Below are 10,738 nucleotides of genomic sequence, written 5' to 3'. Positions count from 1 at the left end.
CTTGGAATAAAGCCACATGCACATGTATTGTTTTCAAAATCATTGTCTGGAGAACATTTATTTTTATTTTACTTAATATGAATAAAATCTTTTTGTATATGAATTTTTTGTCCATACAATCTATAGTAAGACAAGCTGTTTTTTAAAAAATAAGGATAGTAACAAATTACCATTGCTTAGATAGGTGAATCCAATGGAACTGGCCTAGAAGTCTCTGTGAAACTGATAGTAATATATCTATAGTATAATATATATAGTAATATATAAGACTTTTTCTTATTTTGCATAATGGTAAAGAGCAAAAGAAGAAACAAGGAATGATTTTTTTTGTGTATTCCCATGAAATTTCATCTATTTGCTTTGTACCCTGGGTACTCTTGTCTATCTGGCCACCACTATTTTCACTACTAATAACTCCCTGAAATTACATAATGTGATTGTTAATTTTATTTACCAACTTTAATGGGCTAGGGAATCCCAAGGTGATTGGTTAAAGTCATAGTAGTAGATTTAGTAGTAGACTAAATAAAGATCACCCTCATCATTATGGGCAGGCACTATCCAAACTGTTGAGGATCCAAATGGAAGAAAAAAAGGTGGAGGAAGGATACAGTATCTCTTGTTTCATGAGCTGAGACATCTGTTTTCTCCTACCCTTTTCCATCAGTTCCTCGGGCTTTTGGACTCTGGAACTGAATTAGCACTCCAAGCCCCAGTTAAGTTCTCAGGCTTTGAGACTGAATTCTACCATCAGCTTTCTCGGCCCTGCAGTTTTCAAACAGCTAAAGATATATTCTGCAGATCATATCAGTTCTGTTTTTCTCATGAAGCCTAACACACAGGATTACTATGTCTTTTGAACCTTTCACTATGAACATCTGAGAGATTCATTTTATTTATTAGAAAAGCTGAGTTACAGCGAGAAAGAGGGACAGCGAGAGAGATTCTCCATCCACTAGTTCAGTCCCCAGATCACCAAAACTGCCTGAGCTGAGACAGAAGCCAGGAGCCAGGAGACTCTTCTGGGTCTCCCACACGGTGCAGTGGCCCAAGCACTTGGGCCATCTTCCACTGCTTTCCTAGGCACATTAGCCGGGAGCTGGATTAGAAACAGAGCTGACAGGAATCAAACCGACACCCATATGGGGTGTCAGCACTTGCAGGCAGAGGTTTTACCCACTACGCCACAGCGCTGGCCTCTGTTAATGTGACATTAATACAAAGACAACAGATTCAATATAGTTTGTAGATATAATTCTAAGAATATGATGATATTCCCTTTGTCTTTTACTCTCTCTCTTTCCCTTTTTCTTCTTTTTTCTTTCTTTCCTTCTTTTTATTTTTTTTCTTTTATTTTTAGTTTTTGAGATAACACTTATATTCATTTAATTACATAACAGTAAACGGCTTATGCTCCACCAATAAAAGGTTCAGTAAGTAAGAACACCCCAGCTCAGCAAGAATATAAGCAAGGGCTATAAAGAATAATCAAGTGGAAAGATGACCATTTCACCCATTCAAAGTAAAGGTTTTATAAACATCTAGATTGGCACCTCTGATGCCAGCATTCCACATACATGATGCCGACTTCTGATCCAGCTCCCTGCTAATCTCCATGGGAAAGCACTGGATGATGGCCTAAGTGCTTGTGTCCCTACACTCATATGTGGGAAATCAAATGAAGCTTCTGGCTCCTGGCTCTGGCCTGGCACAGACCCAGCCATTGCAGCCATTTGGAAATGAGTCAGCAGATGGAAGATTTCTTTCCCGTTCTCCCTCTGTCTCTGTAACTCTGCCTTTCATTAAAACCATAGTAATATAACATTCCTTACCATTAATTTGACAAAGATATAAAAACAAGTTTGACAAAATTATGTTTATACCAATACTAATGTAAACAAGCATTTCTTTCTCTTTTTGTTTTTGTCTTTTGATTGTGTGTGTCTGTGTGTGTGTGTCTGTGTGATTTAGCTCCCTACTAAGGCCTAGTTCTTGGTTGCTAAGGAAGACAAAGCGGGCTTTCCCCTTGCCCCACTGGTTACCCTGTGTGATATGGGGCTTGTGTCACCAGTTGCTGCCCACCAGACTCTTGTGCAAACCTTTGACTTAGTGGTCAGTCAATCACAACAACCTGGGTTATTTCAAATACACTTAGAGTTTTTAATCGGATAAATTCAATGGGGATAATTTACAATTTTTCAATGATCCTCACAACAGTTATGAATGATGGTGGGAGAATGAGTCATTCTGTGAGTGAACAAATAAAGTGAACACTCTAGGACCGTTTCTGCTCACAGTGTCTTCCTGCCATGGAGAATCTCCCTCCCTCACAAGGGTAAACATGACAACCATCACTGTACTAGTGGCCCTGCACAATACATCAGAGCGATCACATGACTTAAGATAAATCAATCAGGTGATTCTTGGGAGAAAGTGTTCAGATAGAGCAGAGAAATTAATCACTTTTAATGATTTATTTATTTTATTTGAAAGGCAGAGTGGCACACACATACAAACACACACACACACACACACACACACAGAGACAGAGACAGAGACAGAGAGAGACAGAGATCTTTCGTCTTCCGGCTTACTCTCCAAAAGCCCACAGCAGCAATGTTAAGCCAGACCAAGTCCAGGAACAAGAAAATACATCTAAGTATCCCACATGGGTAGCAGGGGCCCAAGCACCTGAGCCATCATCCACTGCTTTCCGGCACATTAGCAGAAAACTGGATCAGAAGTGTGGAGTACCTGGACTAGAGCTAACACTCCTATATGATATGTAGGCATCCCCAGCAATGCCTTACCTGCTGTACCGCACACTGGCCCTGAGAAATGAATCTTGAAAGCTGTAACATCCCTCCCCAAAAGGAATGCACTCAAAAAGGAAATCATTTAATTCTTGGTGTTTGTTTTGCAATTTCATGAACCTCATATTGACTAGTTCAGAATGCTAATAACTCAGAGCTTATACACATAAATAAGAGAGTGAGAAAAAACATGATGAAACAATGATTTTCCTAACCTCAGGCAAGAAGTACTGAACCTGAGATTATCAATGTGAATTGGATACAAAGTTATTGAATGTCCCTACAACTGGTAGCTTTTTAGATTCAGTTGAAGAGCTATGACCTCAATAACCAAAAATAAAAGAAGACTTTAAATGAAATATGAGAGCTCCCAGAGCAAAAGGATAATGGCCCACTTCTCCAAGGTATAGGCAGGGAGACTAATAAAGGTGCATATAAACTACTGTTGCAACATTACAACCAAGCAGCAAAGTAAGAGAGTGGTTTTCCCAAGCTGCCATAAACAAATGCCACAAACTGAATGGCTTAAAACCACACACACCATTCTATGGGTCTGCTGTGTATCTCACTTCCCATGTTGGATCATTCTCTTCCTTTTTGATTCTATCAGCTAGTATTTGCAGACACTATTCTTGTTTATGTGATCCCTTTGGTTCTTAGTCCTATCAATATGATCAATTGTGAACAGAAATTGATCACTGGGACTAGTGAGATGGCATTGGTACATGCCACCTCGATGGGATTGAATTGGAATATCCTGGTATGTTTCTAACTCTACCGTTTGAGGTAAGTCAGCTTGAGCATGTCCCGAATTGCACATCTCTTCCCTCTCTTATTTCCACTCTTATATTTAACAGTGATCACTTTTCAGTTAAGTTTTAGCACTTAAGAAGAATTGTGTATTGATTACAGTATTCAACCAAAAGTATTAAGTAGAACAAACAAAAAAATGCTAAGAGGGATAACGTATTAAGTTGTTCATCAACAGTCAGGGTGAGGGCTGATCAAGTCACCATTTCTCCTAGTGTTCATTTCACTTTAACAGGTTTCCTTTTTGGTGCTCAGTTAGTTGTCACCTATCAAGGAGAACAAGTGGTATTTGTCCCTTTGGGATTGGCTTATTTCACTCAACATAATGTTTTCCAAATTCCTAACAGGGATCACTTTTCAGTTAAAATTTAAACACCTAAGAACAATTGTGTGTTCCTAACAGCACTCGGGCCTCATAATCAGTCCTTAAGGCATGCGGATCCGGCTGAAATGCCCATGAGAGTATTTCAGGCATGGAAAGCCTGGGGAAAAAAAAAAAAAAACCTAAATGAAAGATCTCTGCAAGTGAGATCCTAGTGGAAAGAACAGGTCATCAAAGAAGGAGGTACCTTTCTCTGAAGGGAGGAGAGAACTTCCACTTTGACCATGACCTTGTCTAAATATGATCAGAGTCAGTGAACTCAGGGGGCTTCATAGCCTTGGCAGCTCATGACAAGAGCCTAGGGTGATTACTGATGCCATAGACAAGAGTGTCAATTTGTTAAGTCAACAACAGGAGTCACTGTGCACTTACTCCTCATGTAGGATCTCTGTCCTTAGTGTGCTGTACATTGAGATTTAATGCTATAACTAGTACTCAAACAGTATTTTTCACTTTATGTGTCTGTGTGGGAGCAAACTGTTGAAATCTTTACTTAATGTATGCTAAACTGATCTTCTGTATATAAAGAGAATCAAAAATGAATCTTGATATGAATGGAAGGGGAGAGGGAGTGGGAAAGGGGAGGGTTGCAGGTGGGAGGGACGTTATGGGGGGGAAGCCATTTTAATCCATATTCTGTACTTTGGAAATTTATATTCATTAAATAAAAGTTTAAAAAAAACACACACACCAATAACATCTATTTTCTCACATGTCTTGAACCTCAGAACTGAAATTCAGGTATTGGCAAAGTCATCCTCCTTGTGAAGATTCTAAGGGAGAGCATCTCCTTTCTTCTTTTAGCTTTTGATGACCCTGAGGATTGTGGCAGCATCATTCATTTCCATTTCTGACTCCATCATCAGGTGCCCATTTTTCCTCTATGCCTCTGTCCAAATGTCTATCTTCTCATAAGGACATCATTCATATTGGATTAAAGGACATGAATGTGACCTCATCCTAACTAATTTCATGTTTAATTATCCTATTCACAGGAAAAGTCAACATAAGGTACTGTGGGGAAGGACCTCAGCATATTTTTGGGGGCACACACTGCAGGCCATAGTAAGTAATACTCATAAAAGGTGTAGGTTGGTTGAAATTTCTGGTGGACGCCCTTCTAGTCTATACCTACCTAGTGTGGAGAAAACAGGTAAGAATTCCTGAGGTCTAGAAAGAAACAAGTATCTGAACATCCCAGTGGAGATAAATAATCTAGAAGTTGGACGAAGGAGATTAATAATCAACTAATGTGACCATTAGCTATCAAGGCGTGTCCAAAGACTCAACAAGAAGCGAGATCAAAGGAGTACAAACTTATATCTATTTTATCCAGGAAGGTAATAACAAGTAGATATGAGGAACCAGTTATAAAATATCTGGATGCTGTTAAATGTACAGCAGAAAAATTGGCTAGAGGGGTCAGCACTGTGCTGTAGCAGGTAAAGCCACCTGCAGTGCCAGCATCCCTATGGGGCCTGGTTCGAATCTGAGCTGCTCCATTTCTGATCCAGCTCTCTGCTGTGGCCTGGGAAGCAGTGGAAAATGGCCAAGTCCATGGGTCCCTACATCCACATGGGAGACCCAGAAGAAGCTCCTGATTCCTGGCTTCAGATCAACCCAGCTACAGCTGTTACAGCCATTTGAGGAGTGAACCAGCAGACTGATGACCTCTCTCTCCCTCCCTCCCTCCACCTCTTTTTGCTCTGCCTATCTCTAGCTCTGCCTTTCAAATAAATAAATAAATCTTTGAAAAAAGTTGACTAGAGAACTGGCTAAATGCTCTAACTAATGAACCAGTAAAACACAACATAGTTCTCTATTACTTTCTCATGCAATAGTATGAGTTAGGCGATGGTGTATGCAAACTAAATTCTCAACATGCAATTTCCATGACTCACTCCAAGGCAACCATTTCAGTGTCAACATTTTGGAATTTTAAAAAAGAATATAAAATCCAAGTCTAGTAGTAGCTTTGGCATAGAGGAGATGACCACTAAGTTTTACACATAACTTTATTGCTGCCATGTCATTTCTGAACCTTAATAACATATCTATACTTGAGTAGTAAGGAGAGATTGGAACTGTGAACCATAACTAAACAGCCACAGTTTTATTGCTTAAAATAAAAATTTCACTGTAGTGATTGAGGAATATCTGCCATTGGGATCACAGAAAATATGACCTTAGAATGTCACATTATAATGCCAGTTTCTGAAATCAGATTTTGCTTTCATAGTCCTACTTTTTGTACTTTACCCTCATCAGTTAGGAGTAAATTTGGGTGGTTTAAAGACATGTAAATATTGTTGACATAATTTCATATGACAGACAATGGTGCTTTGTCTATGGTATTCCAATTCTAATGATATGAAACAATATTTGCCCCTAACCACTCCTGAGACTTTCCTCAGATACATTGTTACTGAGAATGTGGCCCATAAGTCATAAATTTGCCTGGGTAACAAATCTCCATGTATTTTAATTAGTCCATCTTACCAAAGGCACAACCACAATTTATGCTATTTCTCATGGTCCTCCTGCATGCATCAGTTATTCATCCCTTGTAATTAGATTAGCATCTGCCTAAGAATACTCACTCATATCAGCTCTCATTTGGCTTTGTGTTATGGTTATCAAGAGTAACCTGGCATAGAAAAATTCACTTTTTTTTTTCCTCTTAGCAAGAATGGAATATAGAAAACATAGGTTGTAGAGGCATCAATCTCCATCAATTAAATTTTAGTGAGATTTTCAGGATTTTTAATCAGGCCCAAATGAGATACTATTTTTTAACTCTACTAATGTCATTTGAGTGCATTCAGACTACAATGAATGTAGCTGAACAGAGCTTCTTTTTCAGGTGATCAGATTTACCCACTGAAAGTTTGACTGAAGCTACTAAATTCAGAGTCAAAAAATGTCATAATAGTAAGAAAAATGAAATAAGGCAAAGCTCAATGGCCTGATATCCTACAGCCAAAGTCAAAATTCAAGTATTAGAAAACTCCATTCATTTGTCTTTTGATTATGATGAGGACAGGAATGTCTTCTCTCCAAGAAACTTCACATTTTAACATTAGGAAATTAAAACCAGATTTCAAACCAAAAGAAAATATAGAAAAACAGATTATTAAAAGCAAGATTATTAACTACAGAAAATTCACACTGCGGACATATTTAATTATTGCATTAAGATGTCCGTTGAAGGGGCTCACATCGTGCCACCACCTGCAGCACTGGCATCCCATGTGGGCCCCGGTTCATGATCCTGTCGTTCTACTTCCAATCCAGCTCCCTGCTTGAGGCCTGGGGAAAGCAGCAGAAGGTGGCTTAAGTGTTAGTGCCACTGTTACCCACGTGGGATATCTGAATGAATCTTCTGGCCCCTGGTTTTGGTTTAGCTAAGACCTGGCTGTTGCAGCCACTTGGGAAATAAAGCAATGGACAGATGATTTCTCTCTCTCCCTCTCTCTCTCTCCCTCTGTGTTTGTGTAACTCTGATTTTCAAATAAATTAATGAATAATTGTTTTTAAAAAGACATTAGTTAAAGATTCAGAACATCAATTCTCTTTCAAAAATATATGTATGAGTATTTTAAATACTTTTGGGCAATTAATTTGGTAATTGTGTGTTTATGAACAAGAGAAAAATACTTTTTCTAAAACAATAAGTATTTCATATAAGATAAATATCAGGGTGAATGCATTCACAAAAATAACCTAAGAATTAAAATTCTACTAAACTAAACACCAAATTAGCATTTAATTATTTAAACTTGTGAACTCCACCATTGCATTTACCGCAATATTGAACACATCGTGAATGACACAAACTAAATCAGTTTTAGTAACAATGTTGCATACACTCATGTTAGTTACCTCATGCTTTCAGTACATGCATGAAATTACAGTGTAAGAATTGTCTTTGCAGTGTTTTTTTGAACTCATGCCAGGCAATTTATAGAAGAGACTGTTGCGGTACAAACACATCTTCTGCAGTTTTACTGCCTTAAGTTTGCCTTGGTAATTGCTTTGTTGACTGCTTCTTTCACATCCTTGTTCCTCAGGCTGTAGATCATGGGATTCAGCATGGGGATCACAGTGGTATAAAATGCAGCCACCATCTTTCCCTGCTCCACCGACTCCTCCGTGGGCCGCCGGAGATACATGAATATGAGGGTACCATAAAATATTGTAACAGCAGTCAAGTGGGTCCCGCAGGTGGAAAATGCCTTCCTTCTCCCAGCAGCAGAGTGCATGCGCAGCACAGCTACTACAATGAGGGTGTAGGAGACAAGGACCACTGAGAGAGAATACGTTAAATTAATTCCAGCAATGACCATCATTGTGTATTCTTTGATGCGCACTCCTCCACAGGCGATCTTGATGAGAGGGGGATCTGCACAATAGAAGTGGTTGATTTCAAAGTTCCCGCAGAAATACAACCCATAAGTCCATAGAGTACACATTAAACTCACAGAGAATCCATAGATGTAAGGCACAGAAATGAGCCGCACACACACTGTCTTGGTCATTTTACTGCTGTAAAGCAATGGGTTGCAGATGGCCATGTAGCGATCAAAGGCCATCACTGCTAAGATATAGACCTCTACGTGAGCAAGGGCGATGAAGAAATAACACTGCACCAAACACCCCGCATAGGAAATGGTTTTTGTTTCTGACAATAAGTTTTCCAGCATTTTGGGGGTAACATTGGAAGAGAGCCACACATCCACAAAAGACAAGTGGCTCAGGAAAAAGTACATGGGGCTCTGAAGCTGGGGACTGATACTTATTAAAATGATCATACCAACATTCCCAAACAGAGTGATCATGTAAACTACCAGGAACACCACAAACAAGAGAAGCCGGAGCTCCTGACGCCTGGTCAACCCCACAAGAATAAATTCTGTTACATCCGTGTAATTTGGCATTATTTTCTTTAATGGGTCTTAAAGGAAGTTACCATCAATATTGATCAGTTTCTTATCTGTAACATAGGTAATTAGATTCATTAGAATTAGACATTTATATGTGCTTGATTATTATAATATCCTTAAAATCTGAGGACATGAATATTGAAATCAGACTAAGAATTGTCAGAGAATAACTAAATCCATTCAAAAGTGTATTTTAAAGACAAAAACTCTTGAGATCCACAAATGTGCCCCAAAAATCAGGCAGGTAGTTGATGCAACATTCGGAAGCAAACAGGATAAGCATTTGAAACTCCATTAAAGATTGCTAAGTATAATAGTTGCCAGGGCTGGTGCTGTGGTGCAGCACATTAATGCCCTGGCCTGAAGTGCCAGCATCCCATATGGGCACCAGTTCAAGTCCCAGCTGCTCCTCTACCAGTCCAGCTCTCTGCTATGGCCTGGGAAAGCAGTGGAAGATGGCCCAAGTTCTTGGGCCCCTGCACCCACGTGGAAGACCCAGAAGAAACTCCTGGCTCCTGGCTTCTGGCTTCAGATCAGCACAGCTCTGGCCATTGTGACCAGTTGGGGAGTGAACCATCAGATGGAAGACCTCTTTTTCTCGCTCTGTCTCTCTCTCTTTGTAACTCTGACTTTCAAATAAATAAATAAATCTTACAAAAAGCATAATAATTACCTCTTGATATAAACAAAAATAGAAATATGCATGTGATATTAATTCACACATTTTTGCATGCTTTTGAGAGAAATTTCTTATCTTTTTGATTATATGGGACAATGAACATTCAGGTTTGTATTGCAATCTAGTTACTGACATATTTGTCCTACATTATAACACTATATGCTACCAGCATATAAATTCCATCACTATCTTAGACATAATACTTGTTTACCAACTACGTTTAGGACGGAGAAAAGAAGGATTAACAGCATAGATAATAAGTTTAATAGTTATCTTAAAAATGTAAACTACAAATGATTCAATTATTGTTGAAGCAGTTGCATCCCACAGTGGAGTGTTTTGATTTCATTCCCAGCTCTGGCTCCTAATTTCTGCTTCCCACTAGTGCACACTCTGGGAGGCAGTGGGATACCTCATGTTATTGGGTGTCTTCTATCCATGTAGGAGACTTGGATATTTTTCTGGGTTCCAGGTTTCACCAAGCTGTACCCCTTATTTTGCAAGCATTTGAAGAATAATTTAGCAGGATAAAAGTTTCTCTCTCTCCCTCTCTCTTTCTTTGTCTCCCTCCTCTCTCAATTTCTGCCTCTCTGTTTCTCAAATAAATATTTAATTATATCATTAGATTAGATATCAAGGGTAAAATATTTGTGATGTTTTAATAAGTAGTAAGTCATCAGATTTAAATGGTTGTCATAACCAATTAATTCAACATCTATTTGTATGCAACTTAACTATCACCAAAATCATAAAATTACAAAAAAAAATTTCTCCTTTTGAAACACTTTTTTTTCACTTGTATTCTTTTTTCCTTTTTTGATTTTTAAATTTTCATTAATATGAGAACAGATATCAGGTTTTCATAGACACAGTTCTTTAGATAACCATACTTTTCTCCCTCCTCAACTCCCTCCCACAATTCCCCTCCTTCCTTTCTTTTTCTCTTTAATTTTTACAAAGACCTTATTTCAATCCATTCTATAAACACAGACTTAATTCACCACTAACTATAATATTCAACAAGTAAGAAGTATTTGAGCCTGAGCTGTTAAAGTATGTGTAAAAATAACACCATGCGAGGAATTTAACCTCTCCATCACAATATTTTTTG

General features: G+C 38.5%; 1 protein-coding gene across 1 annotated transcript; it reads right to left on the bottom strand.

Moving 5' to 3' along the window:
* Window positions 1-8,009: 8,009 nt before the first annotated feature.
* LOC100343786 (olfactory receptor 5M9-like) lies at window positions 8,010-8,942 on the bottom strand. The gene has a single exon (XM_002709138.3). The coding sequence runs from the start codon at window positions 8,940-8,942 to the stop codon at window positions 8,010-8,012; it is 933 nt and encodes a 310-aa protein (XP_002709184.2).
* Between the last annotated feature and the right edge of the window lie 1,796 nt (window positions 8,943-10,738).

Source organism: Oryctolagus cuniculus, chromosome 1, assembly GCF_964237555.1.
Source record: "Oryctolagus cuniculus chromosome 1, mOryCun1.1, whole genome shotgun sequence".
In the NCBI taxonomy this organism is placed as follows: Eukaryota; Metazoa; Chordata; class Mammalia; order Lagomorpha; family Leporidae; genus Oryctolagus; species Oryctolagus cuniculus.
The sequence above is the reverse complement of the archived record's forward strand: the minus strand, read 5'-3'. Positions and strand labels throughout refer to the sequence as shown.

Coding starts and splice junctions, on each gene's coding strand:
- LOC100343786 (XM_002709138.3), bottom strand. CDS start 8,942: ATGCCAAATTACACGGATGTAACAGAATTTATTCTTGTGGGGTTGACC.